This window comes from Pongo pygmaeus, chromosome 6 (genome assembly GCF_028885625.2).
Source record: "Pongo pygmaeus isolate AG05252 chromosome 6, NHGRI_mPonPyg2-v2.0_pri, whole genome shotgun sequence".
NCBI classification, from domain to species: Eukaryota; Metazoa; Chordata; class Mammalia; order Primates; family Hominidae; genus Pongo; species Pongo pygmaeus.
Genome location: NC_072379.2, coordinates 83,326,241 through 83,353,784, shown reverse-complemented (window position 1 = coordinate 83,353,784; position 27,544 = coordinate 83,326,241). Strand labels below are relative to the sequence as shown.

The window sequence follows — 27,544 nt, the reverse complement described above, 5'->3', positions numbered from 1 at the left end:
TAGAAAAAATACAAATGATATCCTGTATTACTTTGGAATGATAAAGTATTCTTTATTCAAAAACTATTTAACATCCAGAAGTCATAAAAGATTGACAAAATCTGCTATATTAGACAAAAATTTTTTGCAAAGCAAAAACAAGTAAATCCAAAGATAGACTGAGAAAAGGCATTTGTATCTTATATTATAGACAAAAGGCTAATCTCCCCAAAATATAAAGACTTCCTGGCGTTGATGATAAAAGAACAAACGACAGGTAAGTGAAGTGGGTGCTATAGTCTGAATGTGTATGAATTAATATGTTGAAACCTAATCACCAATGTGATGGTATTTGGAGATGGGGCCTTTGGGAGATGATTAGGTCACGAGGGCAAACCCTCATGAATGGAATTATTGCCCTTATAAAAGAAGCCCCAGGGAGTTTCCTTGCCTCTTCCACCATGTGTGGACACAGAAAATGACTATCTAGGAATCAGGAAATGGACCCTTTCCAGACATCAACTCTACCAGCACTTTGATCTTGTACTTCCTAGCCTTCCATACTGTGAGAAATAAATTTCTGTTGTTCATAAGCTACCCAGTCTCTGGTATATATTATAGTAGCAGCCCAAATGGACTAAGACAGAGGGGAAGCAGTATAAGCAGACTGTTCACATAAAGGGAAATATTAATGCCTTTGAAATATATAACAAGATACAAGTTGATAAGACACTGTGTTGAGTGAAGGTTACGGCAGGACAGCACAGATGCATTGCTGTGGGAATATAAATTCCTAGGGTCCCTATGGAGGGCAGTCTAGATATACATATTACAAAATGCATATACCACATCTGGTAACTTATACTCATATTGGTGGAAAAGGGTATATAAATAAGGTCATTCACTGCAGTATTACTTGTAATTGATTGTACAATTGATAATTGTAATTGGAACTAACATCATCAATAGAGGAATAGTGGATTGATGATGTGGTAACCATACTACATAACACCATGTAGTGGTAACAAAGAATGGTGAGATTATGTATTTATAGGGAAAAATCCCAAGGAATATTGCTAAGTGAAAAAAAAATTTCAGAAATCTGAGTGTATTTTGTTTTTAAGAAGACAGGGTCTGACTCTGTCACGCAGGCTGGAGAGCAGTGGTGCAATTTTGGCTCACTGCAGCCTCAACCCCCTGGGCTCAAGTAATCTTCCTGTCTCAGCCTCCCAAGTAGTTTGGCACCTCTATGCTTGGCTAGTTTTTAAATTTTTTGTATAGATAGGAGTCTATCTATGTTGTCCAGACTGGTCTCAAACTCCAGGCCTCAAGTGGTCCTCCCACCTCACCCTCCCAAAGTACTAGGATTACAGGTGTGAGCCACCACACCAGGCATGAAGTGTGTCTCTCGTAGACAGCATATAGTTGGATCATTAAAAAAAACTCCATTCTACCACTGTCTGACTTTTTTTTCTTTTTTGAGATGGAGTATTATTCTGTCGCCCAGGCTGGACTGCAGTGGTATGATCTTGGCTCACTGCAAGCTCTGCCTCCTGGGTTCACGCTATTCTCCTGCCTCAGCCTCCCGAGTAGCTGGGACTACAGGTGCCCACCACCATGCCCAGCTAATTTTTTGTATTTTTAGTAGAGACAGGGTTTCACCATGTTAGACAGGATGGTCTTGATGTCCTGACCTTGTGATCCGCCTGCCTCAGCCTCCCAAAGTGCTGGGATTACAGGCATGAGCCACCGCACCTGGCCCAATCTCTGACTTTTCATTGCAAAGTTTAATCCATTTAAAATCACAAGGATTTACTTCTGCCATTTTATTAATTATTTTCTGCCTGTCTTATTATTTTTTTGTCCCGTTTCCTCCACTACTGCCTCTTTTCATGTTTAGTTGATTTTTCTGTAGTGAAAGGTTTTGATTCCCTTCTCGCTTCTTTTTGTGTACCTTCTATAATTATTTTCTTTGTTATTACTATGGGACTCATATTTAACATCCTAAATTTGAATTGCTAACTGCAATAGCATACAAAATCTCTGCTTCTATACAACTGTATCCCCTTTTATGTTATTGATGTCACAAACTACATTTTTATGCATTGTGTGTCCAATAATATAGATTTATGTTTTACAAATTTGTCTTTTTTTGAAGAGGGGGACAGAGTCTCTCTCTGTCACCCAGGCTGGAGCGCAGTGGCGTGATCTTGGCTCACTGCAACATCCACCTCCCGGGTTCAAGTGTTCTCCTGCCTCAGCTTCCTGAGTAGCTGGGACTACAGATGTGCACCACCATGCCCAGTTAATTTTTCTATTTTTACTGGAGACGGGGTTTCACCATGTTGGCCAGGCTGATCTCCAACTCCAGACCTCAGGCGATCCAACCACCTTGGCCTCCCAAAGTGCTGGGATTACAGGAATGAGTCACCATGTCCAGCCCCCATGTCTTTTAAATCATGTAGAAAATAAAAAGTGGAGATATAAAGCAAAATTACAATAGTATCAGCTTTTTTATTTGCTGATGTATTTAACTTTACTGGAGATCTTTATTTCTTTGTATGGCTTCGAGTTACTGTTGAGTGTCCTTTACCCTGAAGTACTACCTTGAGTATTTCTTGTAAGACAGGTCTATTGGTAAGAGAATGCTTCAGCTTTTCTTTATCTGGAAATGTCTTAAATTCTCCTTTTTTTTTTTTTTTTTTTTGAGACGGAGTCTCACTGTGTCACTAAGGCTGGAAAGCAATAGTGCAATCACAGCTCACTGCAGTCTTGACCTCCCAGGCTTAAGTGATCCTCCCACCGCAGCCTCCCAAGTAGCTGGTGCCACAGGCCCAGGCCACCATGCCTGGCTAATTGTTTAATTTTTGTAGAGACAAGGTCTCCCTATGTAGCCCAGGCTGATCTTGAACTCCTGGGCTCAAGCAGTCCTCCTGCTTCAGCCTCCCAAAGTACTGGGATTACAGGCATGAGCCACCATGTCCAGTCACACACTTCCCACCCCCATTTTTGAAGGACAATTTTGCCAGACATAGAATAATTAGTTGACAGGTTCCCCACTGCCCCCACCCCTGCAGGATGTAATAATTATGAGGAGCTTGATCCAGAAAACCTAAACTGCCTTGAACTTATTTTTAGTAGAAATTTGGATTTTAAGGGTGCTGCCAGTGAGGGCTCAAAAGAAAATAAGAAATGGTATTTGAACCTGCGTGAATGGAGGTTCTTGTCATGTAGTGGTAGAAAGCTTAGGGAAATTGTTTCCTGGAAACAGAACTCACAAATGATAAACTTAGATACATAGTTAAGGAAATTTCCAAGCAAGGTATTGAAGATATGCCTGGTTTGCTTACAGTAAAAAGTGAGAGAAAGGAGACAAAAAGTAACCAAGACTGGATGACTTAAAATTCCAGCTTCTCTGTGTGGCAAAATAAGCCTAGAATCAGAAATGGCTGCCAAAAGTGTGGCACAAAAAGATGGTCGAGTGTATGACTGTACAACCTTTTACTAAAACCTCAAAAAAAAGGTGGTCAGAAGATGAAGTTGTGTAAATGACACTTGCAAGAGATTAAGGTTGTGCTTACAGATCTTCCCAAACTAGGGGGCTTCTAGGAAACAGAAAAGTGGTGTCCCTCAGCAGGAGGCCAAAATAGAGAAGGAATTCTCTCAAAAACATCTGGGATTGTGGCTTTTGTCTAGTGAAGTTAATATCCATGAAATCCATGGGATGCCCTTAACGTTTTTTCTTTCATTTTGACCTTGGAGAATCTGATGATTATGTCTCTTGGGGTTGATCTTCTCCTGGAGTATTTTACTGAGACTCTCTAGATTTCCTAAATGTGAATGAGATTACAGGCATGAGCCACCATGCCTGGCTAATAATTTAGTTTATTTTTCTGATATCATATTCCAGCTTTCTTTTGGTCAACATTTTCCTGGAATATCTTTTCTTCTGTAATTTCACTTTCAACTTATTTGAGTCTCTGAATCTCAGTTGTGTCTCTTGAAGACAACATATAGTTGGATTATGTTTTTTTTTTGTTGGCTTGGCTTGGTTGGTGGTGGTATATAGGAATGCTAGTGGTTTTTGTACATTGATCATTTCTCTAATGATCAGTGATATTGAACTTTTCTTCATATGCTTGGCCACATGTATGTATTCTTTTGAAAAGTGTCAATTTATGTCCTTTGCCCACTTTTTAATGGGGTTGTTTGTTTTTCTCTTGTAAATTTGTTTAAGTTCCTTATTGATGCTGGATATTAGACCTTTGTTAGATGCATAGTTTGCAAGTGTTTTCTCCCATTCTGTAGGTTGTCTGTTCACTTTGTTGATAGTTTCTTTTGCTGTGCAGAAGCTCTTTAAGTTTAATTAGATCCCATTTGTCAATTTTTTGCTTTTGTTTTGATTGCTTTTGGTGTGTCATGAAATCTTTGCCCATTCCTATGCCCAGGATGGTATTGCCTAGGTTGTCTTTCAGGGTTTTTATAATTTGGGGTTTTATATTTAAGCCTTTAGTCCATCTTGAGTTGATTTTTTATATGGTGTAAGGAAGGAGACAAATTCCAATCTTCTGCATATGGCTAGACAGTTATCCTAGCACCATTTATTGAATAGGGAGTCTTTTCCCCATTGCATGTTTTGTCAGCTTTGTTGAAGATCAGATGGTCATAGGGGTGCAGCCTTATATCCTCTATTCTGTTCCGTTGGTGTATGTTCCTGTTTTTGTACCAGCACCATGCTGTTTTGGTTACCGTAGCACTGTAGTATAGTTTGAGGCATCAGGTAACACAGTGCCTCCAGCACTGTTCTTTGTGCTTAGGACTGCTTTGGCTATTCAGGCTCTTTTTTGGTTCCATATGAATTTTAAAATAGTTTTTTTCCTAGTTCTATGAAGAGTGTCATTGGTAGTTTGATGGGAATAGCATTGAATCTGTAAATTCCGTTGGGTAGTATGCCCATTTTAATAATATCGATCCTTCCCATCCATGAGCATGGGAAGTTTTTCCATTTGTTTGTGTCTTCTCTGATTTCTTTGAGCAGTGTTTTATAATTCTCATTGTAGAGATCTTTCACCTCCCTGATTAGCCGTATCTTAGGTATTTTATCCTTTTTCTGGCAATTGTGAATGGAATTGCCTTTCTGATTTGGCTCCTGGCTTGGCTGTTGTTGGTGTATAGGAATGCTAGTGATTTTTGTACATTGATTTTGTATCCTGAAACTTTGCTGTAGTTGCTTATTAGTGAAAGGAGCTTTTGGGCTGAGACTATGGGGTTTTTCAGGATGTAGAATCATGTTTGTCTGCAAACAGAATAGTTTGATTTCCACTTTTCCTGTTTGGATGCCCTTTATTTCTTTCTCTTGCTTGGTTGTTCTGGCTAGGACTTCCAGTACTATGTTGAATAGGAGTGATGAGAGAGGGAATTCTTGTCTTGTACTGATTTTTAAGGAGAATGCTTTCAGCTTTTGCCCATTCAGTATAATGTTGGCTGTGGGTTTGTCATAGATGGCTCTCATTATTTTGAAGTATGTTCCTTCAATACCTAGTTTATTGGGAGTTTTTAATATGAAGTGGTGTTGAATTTTATTGAAAGCCTTTTCTGCATCTATTGAGATGACCATATGGTTTTTGTCTGTACTTTTGTTTATGTGATTAATAACATTTATTGATTTGTGTATGTTGAACCAACTTTGAATCCCAGGATGAAACCTACTTGATTGTGGTGGATTAGCTTTTTGATGTGCTGCTGGATTCACTTTGCGAGTATTTTGTTGAGGATTTTTGCATCAATATTCATCAAGGATATTGGCCTGAAGTTTTCTTTTTTGTTTTGTGTCTCTGACAGGTTTTGGTATCAGGATTATGCTGGCCTCATAGAATGAGTTGAGGAGGAGTCCCACTTCCTTAATTTTTTGGAATAATTTCTATAGGAATGATACCAGCTCTTCTCTGTACATCTGGTAGAATTTGGCTGTGAATCCATCAGGTCCAGGGCTTTTTTTGGTTGGTAGGCTACTTATTACTGATTCAGTTTTGGAGCTTGTTATTAGTCTGTTCAGGGAATCAATTTCTTCCTGATTCAGTCTTGGGAGGATATATGTGTCCAAGAATTTATCCATCTCTTCTACATTTTCTAGTTGGTGTGCATAGAGGTATTCATAGTAGTTTCTGATGGTTATTTTTATTTCTTTGTGGTCAGTGGTAACATTCCCATCATCTCATTTCTGATTGTTTTATTTGGATCTTCTCTCTTTTCTCCTTTATTAGTCCAGCTAGCAGCCATCTATCTTAATGATTTAAAAAAAAAAAAAAGAAAAATTCCTGGGCCGGGCGTGGTGGCTCATGCTTGTAATCCCAGGACTTTGGGAGGCTGAGGCGGGCAGATCATGAGGTCAGGAGATCAAGACCATCCTGGCTAACACGGTGAAACCCCGCCTCTACTAAAAGTACAAAAAATTAGCCAGGCGTGGCTGCGGGCGCCTGTAGTCCCAGCTACTCAGGAGGCTGAGGCAGGAGAATGGCATGAACCCAGGAGGCAGAGCTTGCAGTGAGCCAAAATCATGCCACTGCACTCCAGCCTGGGTGACAGAGGGAGACTCCATCTCAAAACAAACAAAACAAACAAACACCCCAATTCCTGGATTTGTTGATCTTTTGAATGGTTTTTCATGTCTCAGTCTCCTTCAGTTTGGCTCTAATTTTGGTTATTTCTTGCCTTCTGCTAGCTTTGGGGTTGATTTGTTCTTGCATCTTGAATTCTTTCAGTTGTCATGTTAAGTTGTTAATTTGAGATCTTCCCAACTTTTTGATATGGGCATTTAATGCTATGAATTTCCCTCTTAACACTGCCTTAACTGTGTCCCAGAGATTCTGGTATGTTTTATCTTTGTTTTAATTATTTTCAAAGAATTTCTTGATTTCTGCCTTAATTTCATTATTTACCCAAAAGTCATTAAGAAGCATGTTGTTTAATTTCCATGTAATTGCATGGTTTTGAGTGATTCTATTAGTCTTAGCATCTGTTTCTTTGTGCTCTGGTCCCAGAGAGTGTTTGGTATGATTTCCATTCTTTTGCATTTGCTGAGGATTGTTGTATGTTCAATTATATGGTCAATTTTAGAGTATGTGCCATGTGGTGATGAGAATGCATACTCTGTTTTTTTTGGGTGGAGAGTTCTGTAGAGGTCCATCAGATCCATTTGGTCCAATGTTGAGTTCATGTCCTGAATATCCTTGTTAATTTTCTGCCTCAGTGATCTGTCTAATACTGTCAGTAGGACTCCCTTTAATATTTCTGGTAGGGCAGGCTTTCTAGCATTTCTTTAGTTTGTGTTTATCTGGGAATGTCTTAAATTCTTCTTCAGTTTTTCAAAATAAGTTTGCTGGATATAAAATCTTTGGTTGATGATTTTTTCTCCCAAGGACTTTGAATATGTCATCCCACTGCCTTCTTGCCTACATGGTTTCTGATGAGAAATCCACTGTTAATTTTGTTGAGGAGCCCTCGCACACATTGAATTACATTTTTCTTGCTGCTTTCAAGAGTCTTTCTTTGTCTTTGTCTTTCAATAGTTTGATCATGATGTGTCTAAATGTGGATCTCTGAGTTTGTCCTGCTTGAAGTTCATTGGAGCTCTTGAATGTGTAATGTTTTTCATCAAAGTTTTGGAAGTTTTGGCCATTGTTTCTTGACGTATTCTTCCTGTCTGTCTCTTGCTCTCTCTCTCTTCTCCTTCTGAGATTCCCATTATGCATATGATGATATGCTTATGGAGTAAGACAGGTCTCTCAAGCTCTATTTATTTACTTTCATTCTTTTTTCGTTTTATTCCTTAGACTGGATAACCTCGGTTGTCCCATATTCAAGTTTGCTGATTCTTTCTGCTGCCTGCTCAAATCTGCTGTTAAATCTTTGGGCAGGAGGATTGGGTTGCCCAAATCTTACACATTTCAAAGAAATGTTTATCTTCAGGCCTGGCCATTGGCTGGCCCCTGGAAGGTAGCCTCTGAGCCCTTGGAATATTCTTCCTGATAGGAGTTTCTGTATGCCCAAAGCCCTGAACCATGCTGTATTTACGGTATTTATTGTAAACACCTGTTTTTGTATGATTAAGCCTTTGGGCTACACTGTACCAGTTTGACTGGATAAGTTTATCCTAGAAAAGTGATTTATGATGAATGCCTGGTTTTGCTCTGTGGTGAAGACTGGATGGAGTCTGAGTAGCTGAGGTCATTCATATGGGCACTGCATGCCTACGTGACTGACCCCCAACAAAAACTCTTGATACCAAGGCTTAGGTGAGCTTTCCTAGCAACACTTCACATGTGTAGTCACACATTTCTGCTGGAACAATTAAGGACATCCCTATGTGACTCCACTGGGAGGGGATACTTGGAAGTTTGAACTTGATTTCTCCTGGACTTAATCCATGTAACTCCTCCCTCTGTCAACTGTGATATATCCTTTTGCTGTAATAAACTGTAACCATGAATATGGCAGTGTCTGAGTTCTGTGAGTCTTTCAGGTGAATCGTTGAACCTGAGTATGGCATTGAAAATTCCCAATACAACCCCCGTTGTGAAGTTTTCATCTCAGTTATTTTCCTGTTTATTTCAGAATTTCTGTTTCTTATAATTTATATCTTTTTATTGATATTCTCTATTTGTTGGGATATTAGTCTCATACTTGCATTTAGTTCTTTAGACACAGTTTCCTTTAGTTCTCTAGATATATTTAAAATAACTGATTTAAAGTACTTGCCTAGTAGGTCCAACTTCTATGTTTCCTGGGCAGTTTCTATTCATTGATTTATTTCCTATGTATGGACTGTGCTTTCTTGATTCTTTGCACATTTATATGTGGTTTTGTGTGTTTTTGAAAACTGGATCTTTTAAATAATATGGTGATCCTGGAAATCAGATGATCCTCCCCACTTCTGCTCCCCAAAGCGTTGTTCTGTGACTTTTGTAAACTAATCCTATAAAGTCCATATTCTTTGTCATGTGTAGCCACTGAAGTCTCTGCTTAGTTATCTTAGTGGTCAGCTAATAATTAAACAGATATTTTCTTACATGCCTTTGTGAAGGAGTTCTGTGTGAATGTTGGGGAATGCTTTAAAAACTGAGACAGGCAGTTGATAGCTCTGTGTTAGCATTTACTATCTGATTGCACAGAGACTCAGGGTTATCCCAAGGTGAGAGCATAGGGCCTTCTTAGGTGTTTTCTGAGCAGTCACACAGCCCTACACATTCATGTGTAGATTCCAGAAAGATAATGAAACTTTTCAAAGCCTCTATGGAAATCTCATTCCCTAAGCTTTTCCTGATAAGCTCTTTGGTTAGTCGTTTGTCCCAGTTGTTATCCACAATTTTAGGCAGCTGGAAAGTTTATAAATTGCCTGTGTTTTCAAAAATACCCCAGGGAAAATGTTTTTATACTGGGAGAGCTCTGAGTCAGGTCAAATAAAGACAACTTTGCAAGTGGGTCATCAAGGGAACTACCAGACAGGTAAAATGACAATTCTCTTCATTAGAGGCTTAGAAGGAACTCTACCTTTGTTCTGTCTCTTTTGGGAGTTACCAAACAGCTGGTTTTCACCGTGATTGCAGAATGTTTTCAAAGCTACTATGGTGCTGGAGAGGGAAAGATGAGAATAGGGCCAGGTAAAGTGCCATGAAGCTTGCCGTTCTTACCAAGATTCTACTGTTTTTCCTGAATAAACCCACCCTGGATTGCTAAAAGTGTAGCAAAGTTTGGTTAACTTCTAGAGTTTTACATTTTTTAATGCTGACAATTTTTACCAGTTTACTTATTTGTTGAGAAGAGAATTTTCTGTCTTTACCATCTTTATAAACCCAGAGTAATTTAAAAATGTAAATTGCATGTTATTTTTCTACTTCAAATGGTTTATTTCCAATGTTTTTAGAATAAAATCCAAACTCCACAAAGTCTATAAGACTAATAGGACTCTGTTTACATCTCCAGAATCATCTTTAATCCCACTTCCCCCTCATCAATATGTTCCAGCAACACAGAGATCCTTCATGTTCTTGAGAGTCAAGTGTTAACTAACCCAGCTGCCTGTAGTATATAAATAATTGGCTTCTGACCATTCTGTTGGTCCTCCACTTTTTTTCTGTTGGCCTTATTTTCACCCCAAATTCAAGTATATTGGATAAGAGCCTCCCACCCATTTGCCAGTCTCAGTAAAATTAAATTATATCTCACAGGTCCTACTGAGTCAGAGGTCTAAACCCTGACAGAGAGATGCAGTGTTCTGATTAGCCAGACCTGAGATCTGGTGCACGGTGTGGAGTCACCTTAAATGGAAGTACCTGGCTGGAAATTAGAACAGAAATGTTTGTGTAGAGAAAAAATGTAAAGTTGCTAGAAGAAGGGTAAGTTGATACTGGGCAGAAACCACAACCACCTGTTTTCATTACATTGCCTTTGGGTCTGTGCCCATGCTGTTTCCTCTGACCAGAATGCTAAGCATGAGTGGCACATGATTAGTCTTCAAATCATGTCTTAAATATTTTCTCTTTAGATAGACCTATTCTGATCATTTAATCCAGGTAGCTTCCTTTCCTCATTCTCTATTACGATACTTTTTTTTAACCTTCATAACTTTTATATTAGACATTAGGTTAATTCTGTCAACAAATATTTACTTAGCACCAACTAGTACTAGATAGTGTACTAGACTTTGTTCAACTTCCATAATATGCTATGTTTTATTCACCAGTGCATAGTTCAGTGCCTAGAATACAAAAGGTCCTAAGTCTGTATTCACTCAATGAATGAATGAAAGGGCCCTGATACTCAATCCAATAACATTTTTAAATGTTAAAAAAAAAAAAAAAAGGAAAGGGGGTATGGTATTCTACTAGGCCAGTTTATCTCAATCTTTCTTCATTGTCTTAACATTTAATTTGCTTTAGACACATGCATGGACTCCCAAATTAAGGTAATAAGAATCTTAATCATATAAAAATTAAACATAATGTGAAAACTACATGATAAACTGCCTAAAATGAACTGCACCCTATTAATTGACTGCAAAGTGAGATGATCTGATCACAGAAATCCTTGGAGCAAATGAACAACCTTTAAAAATATAAGATTTATTAAGAAAGTAATAAAATTTGTACAAAAATAATAAGTAATGTTGTATTTTAATTTTGTGAAATGTCAATAAAATACCATCTCAGACTTTCTCTGATCATTAGATTCTGGCAAATATCCAACTTCATGTACCTTATCCTTTTTGCTATTGGAGAAATAATTGCAACACACTTTAGCTGCTGCATGAATGTTCACATGACAAAATGAGCACCAGTTTTCTCATCAGATCCTGTGGTTTCGGTGAAAACCAATATCCAGATGACTTACCAATCATAGCACCAGTCCGAACCTCTACTCCGAGTTTCAAATTCATATATTCAATTGCCTACCAATTTTGGTTTTCTCAGAGGTACCTCAAGTTCACTTTGCATAAAACTAAGCTCATATCATTTCCTCAATCCTGATTCTCATCCACTATTGTCTATCACAATGGATATTGCCACCATTTGACCAAGAAAAACCCACACATCAGAATTGGCTCGTCTCTGTTCCTCAACACTATTTCCAAAGTATCATCAATGTAACAACAACTGCTGCCTTTTTACCTCCTAGATAGCTCTTGAATCTCCCACCACTATCCGAGTCAAAGCTACCATTTCTCCAATTATATCTACAACAGATTTCGGACTGGTATAACCACACCCATTCTGCCCAACTGCCTATCTGCTCTCTATATTATTGTTGGATTATTTGTATGTATAAAAAGGTCAAATATGACCACATCCTATTTTTCATTCTTAACATCCTTCAGAATTTATTTTTCTCCTTTAAGTTCATGCATGGTTTTGGCCTACCTTGGGTCTCACCTTCCCCTATACTTCACCATCTCTTGCTTAGTCTTCATTACTGTGGCTACACTGGACTTTCTAATGGAACTCTAGACCACTAGGACTAGGATCTCTTCTTCCAAAAAGGCTTAAATAATGTTCTTCCATCTGCCTCAAATATTTTTTCTTATTCTTCATCATCTTAGCATTTTCTTTCTTTGACATTTCCGTAAATTTTTATTGAAGATTTTCTAATTACTCAAGTAAGATATGAATGCAATCTTCCTTACAAAAAATAATAACATTGCAAATAAAGTCGGATATAACGTTCCTAATCTTAGCACCATCACAAGTTCAGTTAGATTTGTTTTTCTAAAATCACCTTTGTTCCAACAGATGGCCTTAGAACTCTTGAGTCACTTGTCACCTGAGGCTACTCATCTTAGGCTGCAAAGCCACCAATTATTTCACAATGCACATAGTGTTTACTCCTGCCCTACCCTTTTGCTCATACTTGGAATACTTCTTCGCATACCAGCACTGAAACATATCATTCTCTTAGTTTCTTTTCAAATAAACTATATTTTCTGTTGCAGTTTGAATTAACAGGGAGTAGTCAGCCAAGGTGTTGCAAAGGATATCAATTGCATCATTGTCAAGAGCCCTCTCCAGGGAACACTTACTCCTTCAATTAACCATAGTCCATGGGCTGGCTTTTGGTATTACAGGATCAGGAGCCTGATTTTGCCAGAATCCCATAAGGAAAGCTACCATTTAGGGGTAGACTCACATTAGACACATAGACTCAAAGGCCAATTTTTAAATGTATAGTGAAAAAGATCACTCTCCTAGTGCCATGACCAGTGCTGTGTGTCCGCAAAAGAGATAAACATGAGAATCCAATTAGAAATTGCTTGGTGCATATGAAATCAAGCTTACAGGCTCTTAGAACATATCATCAAGTCTCTTCCCAGGAAAGTGGTACCAACTTAAAATCTCACTGGCTGTATATCAATGCCAATTTTAATACACTGTCCAACACTAGTTGTCAGGTAGACTTCCATTCTCATTCTTTCAATTGACATCAAATGACATTTTTTTCATCTCATTTTCAACTTTTATTTTAAGCTCAGGGGTACATGTGCAGGATGTGCAGGTTTCTTACATAGGTAAATGTGTGCTATATGGTTTGCTGCACAGATCATCCCATCACCCAGGTATTAAGCCCAGCACCTACTAGATATTCTTCCTGATCCTCTCTGTCCTCCCATCTCCTGCCCTCCAACAGGTCCCAGTGTGTGTTGTTACCCCCCATGTGTCCGTGTGTTCTCATTATTTAGCTCTCACTTATGAGAACATGTGGTATTTTGTTTTCTGTTTCTACATTAGTTTGCTAAGGATAATGGCCTCCAGCCCCATCCATGTCCCTGCAAAGGATATGATCTCATTCCTTTTTATGGCTGCATAGTAGTCCATGATGTATATGTACCACATTTTCTTTATGCAGTCTGTCATTGATAGGCATTTAGGTTGATTCTGTCTCTGCTGTTGTGAATAGTGCTGCAGTGAACATACATGTGCATGTATCTTTATAGTAGAATAATTTATACTTCTTTGCGTATATACCCAGCAATGGGATTGCTGGGTTGAATGGCATTTCTGTCTCCAGGTCTTTGAGGAACCACCACAGTGTCTTCCACAATGGTTGAACTAATTTACACTCCCACCAACAGTGTAAAAGCATTCCTATTTCTCCACAACCTTGCCAGCATCTGTTATTTTTTGACTTTTTTTTTTAATAATAGCCATACTGACTGGTGTGAGATGGTATCTCATTGTGGTTTTGATTTGCATTTCTCTAATGATCAGTGATGTTGAGCTTTTCTCACTCTGTCGCCCAGACTGGAGTGCAGTGGCACGATCTCAGCTCACTGCAACTTCCATCTCCTGGGTTTAAGTGATTCTCTTGCCTCAGCCTTCCAAGTAGCTTGGATTACAGGTGCCCGCCACCATGGCCGGCTAAGTTTTGTATTTTTAGTAGAGATGGGGTTTTACCATGTTGGCCAGGCTGGTCTTGAACTCCTGACTACCCCTCAAGTGATCTGCCCGCCTCGGCCTCCCAAAGTGCTGCGATTACAGGCATGAGCCACTGCACCTGGCCAGCTTTTTTTCATGTTTGTTGGCTACATGTATGTCATCTTTCGACAATTGTCTATTCATGTCCTTTGCCCACTTTTTAATGTTTTTTTTTTCTAGTAAATTTGTTTAAGTTCCTTATAGATGCTGGATATTAGACCTTTGTCAGATGTATAGATTGCAAAAATTTTCTCCCATTCTGTAGGTTGTCTGTTTACTCTGTTGATAGTTTCTTTTCATCTTAGCATTTACTATTCATTCTTTTGGTATCAACCAAACTTTAGGGAAGCTTCTCTGACCTTGCTGACTAGGTCAAGTCCTGCTATGATAAACTTTTATAGCCTCAATTATTTTCCCTCATAGCATTTATCACTATTACAGGTTGACATTTATTTGTATGACAACTTAATATCTGTCTTTTCCAGTAGAATGTAAACTCCTTGAGAACAAGCCTATGTCTAATTTGGCTCACCATTGCATCCTTAGAACACTCTCTGACTTATAGTAACATATTAGGCATTCAGTAAGTAAGCAAATGGTAGAGGTGTTTCATAGCAAATTCTGAAATGCAAATTTTGGAGGCTGCCTATTTTTGGATGGCCTGCTTAAAGGCTTTTATTCATCCTTAATTGGTATGGTCAAGATATGAGAATAGCTCAGATCTTGGACCATTGATCCCAAGTGTCACTCACCTCACCTATTTGCTATGTATGTACTTGGAGGCACTGACCTTGATGTTATTTTCTATTTAATTTTATTCTAAGTATTCTCTTAGCCTCAAATTTAGCCTTAATAGCTTTACTTAGTGCTCTTTTCTGTCATCAGTGTAGACTTACAGATGTGAATTTTTAATGCATATTTTGACCTAAATAAATGTTTAGGGGCTTTCAATTTCATTACTGCCATTGGCACTTCTGTCTAAAGATCAACAATTCCTTGTTGCTCACTGCCCAGTACCATTACTGATGTAGCCTCCAAGTAAGTACTGAAGGGGGATAGAAATAAACACACAAGCTTGGTGGGAGAAGGCCTTACTAAGGTCAACATTTAAAAGAATCATGGTCCCTTAGTCAATTCTAAAGAACCAATTTATAGACATGGAACCTAGAACCTGGGAAATCTTGTAACCTTAGGTACACACCATGTGGAAATTGAACCTAGACCTTCCTCAAAGAGAGGCTGTCATGTATATGGGTAAATATACCCTGGAGGATGGAAAAGCCACAAACTTTTAGGGGATATTTGGAATCTAAATCTGAGTTTACTTGAATTCCTGAAAATGTAGAGAACCACTATAGTCAGTATTTTAGAGGAAGGGATTATGCTGGCTAACTGAAAAGGTGTTTTAAGTTTACCATCAGGACCCAAAACTTACCATATAGTCATTTGCCCACTAGGAGAGTATAGTTGGGATAGAAATCCTCAGCATGTGGCAGAATCCTCACTTTGTTAAAAAAACAAACAAACAAACAAACAAAAACCCTTAATAGTCCTTAAGGACTATTAGGGTAGCATCAACCAAGGGGAAATTATCTGGACTCTTTTCCCCATCAAAATATTAAGTCAGAAGCAAGATCACTTTTTCATGGGGAACTGCAATGATTAAAGCTATTAAAAAGATTTGTAAGATGCTGGCCAATGATTTCTCTCCCCATTCAATACCTCAATATGGTCAGTGCAAAAACCAATGCTAACTCCAACTGCACTTTGCAATCTCCAAATGGCTTCTTTACTAGAATAGATGAATAAAGTTCCTGATTTCTGATCTGTAGTCCATGATATGTCGATTGTGCATTACTTTATTCCTGCTCACTTGGACTATTAGGAGCAGTTTGATTTCACCTGGCAAGAGCAACAGTTTGTTTACTCTGTGTCTGTGCCAAAATCTGGTCCTCTGGAGCCTTGACAACATTGCATTCCTCCTAGGCCATGACTCTGATGCAATACATTTACAATCTCAAGCTGATTACTCCTGGAGAACAGCAAGTGGCAATGCCCTAGTTAACTTAGGAAGAAATTAGAGTAAGAGATACATCTTTAAGAAATAAGAGAACCTACATCCTCTGTCCTAGAAAGAAGAGGGAGGTTCTAATGTCAATGATATGACAGAGTATTCTCCCTAAGTGGAAAACAAGTTACGGTACCTAACATTAACAGGGAATCTTTCTGGATTTCGGAATTTTTGTGACCTCTAGCCACCTAATAGGTGACACAAAAATTTGCCCAAAGTAGATTAAGAGAAGGTTTTCCAGCTAGTCCAGTCTGCAAGGAAAGCTGTCCTGCCAGGTGACATGATAGCCACACTGATCCAATAGTATCCAAGATGCGTGAAGCCAACCAAAGCTATAGAGCCTTGAACATAAAAGAGTTAGTGCAAGGTACTCTGGGGTTTTGGAGCTAACTGATGTCACATTAGCAGTAACTATTCTCTTTTTGTTTAACAGCTCCTGTCTTGCTTCTAGATCCAAATGTCCTCCCATTCCAGTAGGTGTAGCTATAGAAAAAAAAAAACCACCAAATATCTGATTATGAAGTCAGGTAAGTATGCAACCTGGGCTGCCCTGCGTGAATTGGGTGTCATCAGTTTCACAATCCATAAAACTAGGTTTATTCGAAAACATTCCAAGTGGTATATAAAACAACAGGATTTACAGGCCACAAGAGTTAAAGTATTATTTAAATGGGTTGCTCAACTGGAACACTGAGGCACAGGCATTTTATATATTTATAGGAAGCACTAAAGTCTTGTGGAATGAGAATGAACACATAAACCTGTTTCTAGCGATTAAAAGATTTCTACTAAATAGGAAGCAAATAGTTTATTGAAGTAAATTTCACCAGTCATTAGGCTTCATTAATAATATTTATTTTAAAGATCAACTTTTATTGTAACAAATATAAAGTCATCAATGTTTTACAAATTGTCAAAAATGCTTTAAGTACAAAAAAATACATTAGTAAAATGAAAGTTATGTTGTATTATTTGGTGTACACTTAATACTGCCAACATGCATAACATATGCCAGAAAAGCTCATGCATTATTGGAAGAGAAAAGAAATGTGATATAACTGCTATATTGTCTGATTATAAATTCATTGCTTCAGTCAGTTTTCTTTCTTCAGGGATACCATTTACCTGCAATGTGTAAGAATGAATATGGGCAGGAGTTAGGGCATGGATACTTTTAGATTTTGAGCAAAGCAAATTATGGCAAGGAGAAAGTTTCCATCTTCTTAATACAATGTAAAATAATTACATTGCATTATTTCTCTGTATTTGGTTTTTTTAAGAAAACATTCTAAATTAGTCTTCTCCTTCTTGGACCAAAGCTATAATATTTTGTATTTCCCAAAAGGTACAGTCTGAAAATTCCTCCCACAATAAACAAAAAGAATGGAGGTTAACTGCAGGATGTATAACTGTACCATTTAATCGTGGCTTTTAAAAAAATATCATGTGGGCTGGTAGGGCAGAGAAAATGAGAAAACCTGAAGGGGCATCAAACCTAATGGTTTGGGCCTAGTCCAAAAGTTAGTGTGATTGTCAGCTTTTAACTGCTCTATTATCTCAGCTAGTGCTCAAGTCCAGGAACACAACACCAGCAGCTAGTTCATTTCTTAAAGCTTTGATGGGAATTTAAAAGAAAACAAGGAACTAAATGAAAAAAAAAAAAACAACTTCAAGATATACTTTCCCCTGATAAATTCCATATAGGTAGCTACAAATAAAATTACTTTATATCCAAGACGCAAACTCTTGTGCCTAAATTACCTTCATAAAGAAAACTGACATGTGCATAATGTTTTGTGGTACCTGGAAAACTCCAGTTACTGTTTGATGATAATCATGCATAAATGTAGCTGCCTCTTTGCAGTATTAGGATAATCATGGTAAAAGAAAAAGAAGAAAAGCTGCCGTATTCACAAAAATATATAAACAGCACTAAATCCATGCATTTTCAGATAGAAGAATTTAGAAATTGAGAAATAAACTTTTTCATTTAAATGAACAGAATGGAAATAAGGAATGTAAACTGCCCATTAGCCCTTCTCTCCAGGAGGCATGCCTCCATTTAGGTTTTTTTTTTTCTTTTTCTTTTTCTTTTTTTGATTCAGAGTCTCACTCTGTTGCCCAGGCTGGAGTACAATGGCGCGATCTTGGCTCACTGCAACCTCCACCTCCCAGGTTCAAGTGATTTTTCTGCCTCAGCCTCCCAAGTAGCTGGGATTACAGGTGTATGCCACCATGCCCAGCTAATTTTTGTATTTTTTTAGTAGAGACGGGGCTTCGCCATGTCGGGCAGGCTGGTCTTGAACTCCTGACCTCAGGTGATCCACCTGCTTTGGCCTCCCAAAGTGCTGGGATTACAGGTATGAGCCACCGCACCCGGCCTCCATTTAGTTTTAAATGTACCAGAGGCACAAACACACCAATCTTTCATAATTGTAAAAAAATGCTAGGGTGGTCTCTCTCCCTTTGGCACTTAAGATATTTTGGGGACTCACTAAAAAAAACAATAACAACAAAACAACCAAGAGGAGATACTGTACTTTCGTCAATAATATGATCCAAATTGCAGAAAAATGTTAAGAAAACAAGAAGGTAATAGGCTCTAGTGTTAACTAAAAAGGAGAGCAAAGCTTTCTTGACTCAAGCAAAATACCTGCTCCCTAAAATCTATTTCAGAATAATAATTTTATAAATTGGGTTAAACAACCTTAAAATCCCCTAGGAAAACTCTTTGTCTCTTATATTTGTTTAGGCATAAATTGTCCTTGTATTTGGAAGTGCTCTGTATTACTAAAATGTAGCAAGTTAACAAGAATACTTGCTAAAAAATCTATGTGACTACTAAACAAATTGCCCTAATATCATCTACTCAAGTTTCCTAATTCCCCTAGTGGGTAAGTAAAATCTGGATTTTTAAATACTCAAAATAAATATTTACTGTTTTTCTAGAAATTGCTTCCTTCCTATTCACTCCATGCCTGAAATAATTAAGAATCAGAAGATAGACATCTTAGGACAGATGGAAGCTACAAGGTTAATGACAGAGAAGTTCTATCATTTCTATTGTAGAAGTATTCTTTTAGAAATTTTCCTTTAAAAAAATAGCTGTGAAATTAGTGGTAGTAGGGATTCATTTATCCTTTTTCTCTCTTTAGGTGACTCATTTTTATAACAAAGTTTGTTCCTTCATCAATCTCCTGAATGCTTACAAAGTAGCACCAACACGTCAATATATTGAACAGTCTTGTTGAAACATGTTAGCATTTAATTAAAACAAGTAATCAAAATTGTAGGGAAAAATTCTGATAAACATTATCTTGTAATGAAAATCTGATGAACAATTTCATTATACTTGCCTCAAATCTTTGAAAAGTTGTCAAACGAAAATCTCCTTAAATTCACGAAAGCAGTAATAGAGAAGACAATTTCTGAATGAAAACATCCAATACATTTCTGTATGTGCCTGAAGTTTTTAAGAGACTTACTTAATAGTTTCCCTACCACAATGCCACTATTCATACTCAGAATTCCACACCCAACTTACATTTTTGAAACTTCTCTTGCTTTTCCAAAAGAGCTACAAAGGCATTAATGGTTGCCTGGCAATTAGAACTAGGAATCAACCACTAATTAGAAGACAATCATGAATAAGTTATCTACTCAGTATAGAGATGAATGAAATAATTGGCTGTGGAAAATTTTTAGGGACACTTGAAAGAAATAAAGAAAGCAAGCCTTAGGGAAATAGAATAATCCAAGGAGAATTGTCCGCCATCTTGTTGTCATTGGTCATGTTATAACAGCTTTTTAAAGCGGCTTTAAAACCAGGCCAGCCATTTCTCATTTATCCCCCTGAAGCCTCGGTGATTAGTCACAATGGTTTCCTTTTGTAAGAGTCAGTTTCAAGCTGCTCACTTACTGAGACAAATCCTGGATGCATCCAAGCTAAGAATCTTTCATACCAAGGGGAAGAATAGGGAGCTTCACTGAAGGAAAGGGGTTTCATTCAGTCTTCCTTAATTAGACAGGACCTCCATGGATGCTTTTGCTCTAAGATCATTTGCCCTGTGTTTATCATTCTGATGCCAATCTATGTAATAATCTAAGCTATTATTCTGAGGTTTTAAGTCTGATTAAGGAATGACACAAGTGTTTTGCCTTATTTGGTGAAGCTAAAGCTTCATAAATTATATAGTGCCATAATTATCTTTTAATCTATTAGATTCATTCATAAACATCAATTTATTATTCTTAGCACTCACCTGTAGTCTGCTGTTGGGGAATCTGAGTCTGATGTGGCAAATTCCTAGAAATGATGAACATTTTTGAGTAAAACTGTTTGTTTACACACTTGTAAATAGAGAGCAGACATACTAGAATGAAAAACTTTACGGGTAAACTATGACCCCAGTCATGTAATCCAGCACAATTCCCCTCCCCTTTCATGAGCTTACAGATGAGGAAACTGAGGTCTGAGGAGAATAAAAATTAACAATATTTGATAACATGCATGAAATTTTCACTACGGGCTATACTCTAAAGTACCTCACAACAACCCTAAGAGGTAGGTGTTAATATTTTTCCCATTTTATGGGTGAAGAAATAGCCTTGGAGATCCAGGGCCACATAGCTAGGACATGGTAGGTAAAGATGTGAACACAGTGGCTTGTGCTCTTAACCTATACACTTTCAGATCCAGATCACACATTTTCATGGAACAACATATATAACCACCTTCATTCACTATCCCAAACATGTGTGCTCTTTTATCTTCATGTCAGGAATGACACTGGCCATGCATCCAGATGCATTGGCGGAATGCAGAAGTCATCCTTGTTCCTTCCCTCTCCTTCAGTCTCCACATTCAACCACTTAGGGACTTTTGACATTTCTTTCTGTCTCATTTGGATCTGCCCCATTCTTCCCCATCTCCATTGCTAACTTGGTTGAAGCCATCATCATTTCTCACTTGGATCGTTGTAAGGGGATTGACTTGTTTCCTCATTTACATTCTTGTCCCCTCATAATCCACTGTGCCCATTGCTGTCAGAATAATCTTCTAAGACAGGGGTCCCCAACCCCTGGGCCATGGAACTGGGCTGTGCAGCAGGAGGTGAGTGGCAGGTAAGCCATTGAAACCTCATCTGTATTTACAGGTGCTCCCCATCACTCACATTACCACCTGGGTTCTGCCTCCTGTCAGACCAGTGGCAGCAGTAGACGGTCATAGGAGCGTGAACCCTATCGTGAACTGCGTATGCGAGGGATCTAGGTTGTGCACTCCTTATGAGAATCTAATGCCTGATGATCTGTCACTGTCCCCCATCACCCCCTGATGGTACTGTCTAGTTGCAGGGAAACAAGCTCAGGGCTCCCACTGATTCTACACTATGGTGAGTCATATAATATTTCATTATATATTCCAATGTAATAATAGAGATAAAGTACATAATAAATGCAATGCACTTGGATCACCCCAAACCATCCCCCACTCCTGGTCTGACATGAAACCAGTTCCTGGTGCCAAAAAGGTTGGGGACCACTGTTCTAAGACACAAATCTGATTAAATAACACACATTTCAATATTTCCTTGTATCTATCTGCAGATTAAATTTCAGATTTCTTAATGTGGCCTGGAAAGCCACAATATATCTCACTCCTACATGGAGTGCCCCATGTCTGCTTGAAGCCAACAACCAACCACCATGGCTACTACCATGTCCTGTACACAATCAGCTCCCATTTGTTCTTGAAAACTCAACTCAGAACAGCATACAGGTATTACTCTTATAGTTTAAAAATTCCCATAAGAAATGTTATTAAAATTTTTAACATATTATTTTTAATTAAAAAAATCTCAAGAACCACCTTCCTATGCATCCTCACTCTCTAAGCAACCCACAGTTAGGATACCATTTAGCATGCTTTCATTCACATGCTGATTGTCATTGTATTCTCTGTACATAATATTTAATTGCCCTAAAGTATATTAACAATAAGAACCATCATATTTTGTTTAGTATCCTCAGAAGTAAACATTATAAAGTATATACATTTATTAACTTACAGATTTAGTTTCACATATTGATACTAAAATTAGTTTATGAAAATGTACAATTTAGGTTCTGTATGGAAGAAACTCTAGGAGTCAGTCCTTTATAATAAAGTTTGATCCAAGCTGGGGATTTTCAGTTTTTTGTTTTCTCTTTAGCACTGGGATTCCTCTTAATTGAAACCCTAAGCAGAACTGTGATGTACAAAACAGATAAATGTGAGGTTGCCTGGGTTGAAACAAGGGAGTCAGGAATCCTGTCAGCTTTGTTTTCTTTGTCCCTCATGCTGGCCCCTACAGCAATTCTAAGAAATCTGTAAAAAACAGTTTGAAAACCACTGATATGAATTACTTCAGCCAGGCAAATATTATGTTCCAAATACAACAATCTAAAGTGGAAAACAGTGTGTGCTAATTAAATGCTGTTTAAACTCTTAATTTCATCTACAGGTAACACCTTTGAGAGATTTTTTTTAATGTTTCAGTTCCACTTTAAAGATATTACTAGGGAAATAATAAACTCAACTCTAACACAGTTTGAGGAAGTTACTTAATAATTCATCCCAACGATTATATTCTTTTTTATTGTTATTTATCAGCCTTATCCTTGTGTAGGCTAGAGGAGTATTTCTTTTTTAGCTTGTTTGTTCTTTCAGAATTTCACACAATGTATTTATATTGGTTTTGGTCACAAAAGTAAAAAGATCAATTTATAAACTACAAAGAGGGAATAAGTTCTACATTTAAAGATGGCAAGGCAAACATCTTTACTACAGAAGCCAAAATGCAATTAGATGGGCATCTCACACAGGGTGGGAGGATGTGTTTTATTTTACCTACTCAGGTATAACTGATCTGGGTCTATTCTACACTCAAAACGAACACAGTGCGCCTTGTACACATAGGCACACACCACACACAAGCACTTCCTCATTCCTTACCATCTCTAGCTCTACCTAGCCTGTTAGCAGATTGAATCAACACATTTTGACAAAATACAAAAATCAAACAGGATAAAGAAAGTATAGAATGTAGGTGTTCTAACATAGGTAGTGGTTAGTAAACAAAGACACACGTTTTCCGAAAGCACTAGATTAAGGATCCTCCAAATTCAAAATCAGCATTTGGATGAGGTAGTTGGATGACCCCCACTTCTCTTGTTGGCCCTCCCAACTGACCTTTCTGTGGAATTTAGCTTGGAAACCACTGATCAAAGTCAACCTATGCCCTGTCATTTCTTTTCTAGCCTCCGTTTTTTCCCCTTTTGCTACATTGCTAAACTTTCTAAATCACAATGGGCTGCGCTAGGTGAAAAGAGATGGCTGGTTGAGAAAAATGCCACACACAAACTAGCAAGAAATTTGGAGAAGATGCATAAGAAAGCAACTGTGTGTCTTATATTGATTTAGGGACTGAAAAGTATCCATAGTGCGTGTTCTAAGTGGTTGGATTTGAACAATGCTCATGCACTCCTTGCAATTTCAAAGGAAACTTAGATGAGTTATATTAAAAGTGCTTATGTGTGCAAAAAGGTGCTCAACCAAAAAAATACTGAGATTCAACTTCCCCTGATTGGGTACAACCCATCTCGTGTTTTGAAGGAGACCCTTGAGTCTCCAAGATGTATGCACATAGCTCTGTTTTTGTGGCTTCCCAAACTTGTAACTAAATGCGAACCTGTAAGTATTAAAGTGTGAATACATCTATGATGGGCATATTTAAAACTGTGTATTTCATTTAAGAGTTGAAGGGACATACTTTGTAACAGCACTGCTTCAGGCATACTGGAAAAATGTCTTCAACCCCAACTCTGCTAGTTAAGATGCAGAGAATGCAGGAAAAAAGTGGCGAATTCTCATCTTTGGTGAGAGCAGGCTGCTAAAGGCAATTATACAGGAGCGGGGGGTCAACTTCAAATAGAGGCCCTATAATCCTTCCAAGGAGGGACCTTAATAAAGTCATAAAACAATTTAATGATTATTAGACTAAGTGAAAAGTTATTATGTGTAAACTGCATTATGTAGGAATTTAAGAAAACTGTAACTAAATTATTAGCATTAATTATTTTCTCATTTTATGTTCATTAATTTCATGCATTTAAATAGAAAATTGTGTAAATTAGTCATTGCACAAACTTCATTCTTTAAGAATGCAAGAGTAATAACTTGCAAATTAATAAATAAGTGAGTTAGGGGGAGTACATAATTATTTCTTATTTGTACAACCATTTTAAAGTAATTTGACATTCTTGGATACCCTATACCATAATTCTGTAAGGTTGATGATTATCAACTGATTATGTTGCTACTTGTTTCAAACTAAAAAGCAAAATGATGATTTGCATAAAGCCACAGAATCCATGCCAGAGTTGAAAGAAAATGACATTAGTTGTGTGAAATACAAAACATTTCACTTTTCAGTTAGTATGGTGATATCATTTAACAATAAGAAATAGTTATATATTTTTGGAAAACAATGGCTCTGAAATACTCTTGGCTGCTTGATACTTCTCAACAGGACACCATAATCTAGTCCCCTGAAACACTGTCTTCAACTGATATTAACTTTTATTAAAACTTAATTTTTATTTATGGAATTTTACCATAAAGTTAGTTGTCATTGTGACCAAAAGCAGGACAAATGGAAAAATATTTAAATAAAAGCTAAAATGATTAGATACTGTCTTCAATTAGAAGACTTAATTCTACTTTTATACTTGTTAATTTTCAAAAGATTAAGTACAACCTATCTCCTGTTTTGAGAGAGACCCAATTATCCTGGATTAGGAATTATGTTTAGAATAATGAATAAGGAAAATTTTTGTGTAGCAAATTAATATCTTCCTGAAAAATGTGTGGAGTACTATCCCCAATTATTCATTACCTAAGGGGCCTCATGAAGATGCCTACCACTCCAAAAAAATCAATTGGTATTGATGTTGGCATAAGAAAAGAATAGTGAAGAGGCAGATCTTTCCCCAAAAGACAGCATACCTCACTACAAATTTAATATAATAATAAATTATTTTTTAGAAAATCAAATATTTGGGATCCTCCAGTCAATGTCCCTTTCCCCAAGCATAAGACTACAAAATAACATTTTTTCAATGGCTTTCAGCTGTTCCAGGCACTGTTTTCTGATCAGCTCTCATCTCTCAACCTCTCCACACCATTTTCCTCAGGCAGTTTAGGGAGGTATGGAAGAGTCTAGAGGCTGAGAAGTATAAACTCCCAAACAGCTCCAACCTCCTAGACAATGTGCGTGGACTGCTCTTCTTTCAGTTTCACATGGGGGAATTTAGGAAAAACTGTTCCCCTTTTAAAACTCCATGTAGAGGAATGTGAATAACAACCCTTCTTACTCAGAGCTCTGGATTTTCCAATCCTGAAACTTAAGTCTTTTGATTAAGCCAGGAATTCTCAATCTTTGTGGAGAAGCTCTCTGCAGGAGCTCTACCATAACATACACTCCCACCAGACTCCAAATTCCCATACTCAGAGCCCCAGAATGTGTACTGTAAAAGCTCTATGGTGATTCTGACACAACGTGGTTTGGGAACAAGGCTAGACTCTCTCTTGGCATTCCTTTGATGACCTAAAATGTTATTACTTGGAATTAAATTTTTTTCATTTAAATAATGACAAAGGGCAATCATTGAGGTACACCGGTCAAATATGTAATAGATTTTTGATGTGAAGTCTTTGGTCACAAACATAACCCCAGTCACAACAATGATTCTTTGGGCAACGTCAATTTACTTTTAAGAATTACTTTACAATGTGATTTCCAGGAATTAATCGTAATAAATAAGACGAATGTCTATAGGGGAAAAAATTATTCCTGCTATTAATGGCAACACTTATTCACTAGGCTACAAAGATAACTAAGTACAGATGCAGAAAAACTTAATATATGAGGGCATGAGGGACATACTACACAATACCTGGCTATAGCTCCTCATGACTGTCGAGGTCATGGGACACAAGAAAGGTCTAAGAAAATGCCAGATCTGAGGAGACTAAGGAGACATAGTGATTATTGTGTCCTAGATGGAATCCTTAGAACAGAAAAAGGACATTAGTGGAAAAACGAATGACATCTGAAAAAAGTCTGAAGTCTAGGTAACAGTAAAATACCGATACTGGGTTCCTCATTGTGACAAATGTACCATGGTACCATAAGATGTTAACAACGGGAGAAACTGGCTGAGGCGTATCTGGGAACTGTCTATTATCTTTGTAGCTTTCCTGTACCTCTACAATCATTCCAAAATAAAAAGTTTATTAAAGAATAAACACATTAGCCAAGATCAAATTAAGTTTGCCTTACATTTCTAGACTATGTGATAGTTTTAACAGCCTATTTATATTGTCTCTGTAATTTGAAAAGCAAAAGAAACACAGTACAAAATGAAACACCTCATTTCTAGGCATGTGCTACATCTCCAGGTTCTGCTCCAGCTTCCCTTTCCACTGCCTCTTTATTCATTTTGCTTATAACCTAAATCAGAGATCCTTCTGAGGTCAATGACCGACACTATCTATCCCTGCCTAGATATCAGGATAGGTAAATAATCTAATCTCAGTTCTGACCTAACTTAACTTTGTCTCTTATCAGTGTCTCAAATTTATCATCTGCAAATGATTAAACATTTTTTCTTACTGACTAATTTATGGTGCCAGTCTGGAGCTCTGTGAAACATTCTACCAAAAAGAAAATATTACTATGTAATTGATAATGGTGGCAGCCATTCATTACATAACATTGTGAGTTCTCTATACCTCTGATGTAAATTGACTTGTTTAAAGGAACAAACTAGTTTTATGCAGTTTTGAAAGAAAGCTTTGAATATTCTTGAGTCTTGCTTAGAAGCCAATATAAACCTTTAGCCATATCCATCTCTGAATATTTCCGGTATCAATCTGAAGAATAAACATGAAATCCTTTGGCTAGCTAAAAATTGTTTATGAATGATAAATTCACTACACTTAGTATGAATGTGAAGATGAAATGCATGCCTTTATAGGAAGGGTAAATTAATAAGTACAAGGCAGCATTATCCAAGCATATACCTGGTTATTGAGTACTGTAATGCCTCCCCAAATATAATATCGCATTTTAATCTTGAGAATTCAATTCAATCCAAATGACCAAAATATTTGTGTGTGTCTACTCAGTGCTGAAGTAAAACTTTTAAAACATGGCTGTTTTTTATGGTAAAAAGTAAAAGTTGAATTTGCATAAAGGACAGCTATGATGAACCCCATACAATAAATTCCCTATTATCTGGCATGGTTGGAAAATGAGGTTAATCACATATTCTGGCTTATAGGGAGTTACCATAGAGACTGTGCACATATTATCCATTTCTAAGAATAAAAGAAAGATAATATACACTCAACACTGAAACGACACCGAATGTAATTTAATTTTCCTCTGATGAGTCAGACGCACTTGATGATCCTGCAGTGCCTCAG

General features: G+C 37.4%; 2 protein-coding genes across 13 annotated transcripts in view; one reads left to right on the top strand and one right to left on the bottom strand.

The window, feature by feature from the left end:
- The window catches only part of CASD1 (CAS1 domain containing 1), a 96,979-nt gene that overhangs the window by 64,950 nt on the left and 4,485 nt on the right, over positions 1-27,544 (top strand). The window contains exons 18-20 of one of the 7 annotated variants that reach the window (XR_008503579.2): positions 16,448-16,541; positions 18,767-18,908; positions 19,170-26,345. Coding sequence is in view for 1 of the 7 variants with exons in the window: in XM_054494445.2 (XP_054350420.1) it covers positions 16,448-16,465 (18 nt within the window). In the remaining 6 variants the exon portion in view is untranslated. Of the gene's footprint in view, positions 1-10,205; positions 10,374-16,447; positions 18,448-18,766; positions 18,921-19,169; positions 26,346-27,544 lie in introns of those variants that run through there. The other 6 variants (XR_008503578.2, XR_008503576.2, XR_008503577.2 and 3 more) reach the window with 6 other exon arrangements.
- The window catches only part of SGCE (sarcoglycan epsilon), a 70,880-nt gene continuing 60,189 nt past the window's right edge, over positions 16,854-27,544 (bottom strand). For all 6 annotated transcript variants that reach the window (XM_054494457.2, XM_054494458.2, XM_054494455.2 and 3 more), the window contains 2 exons: positions 20,277-20,320; positions 16,854-17,139 (listed from right to left, as the gene is read on the bottom strand). In XM_054494457.2, coding sequence (XP_054350432.1) covers positions 17,123-17,139; positions 20,277-20,320 — 61 coding nt within the window. In that variant the 3' untranslated portion in view covers positions 16,854-17,122. The remainder of the gene's footprint in view (positions 17,140-20,276; positions 20,321-27,544) is intronic.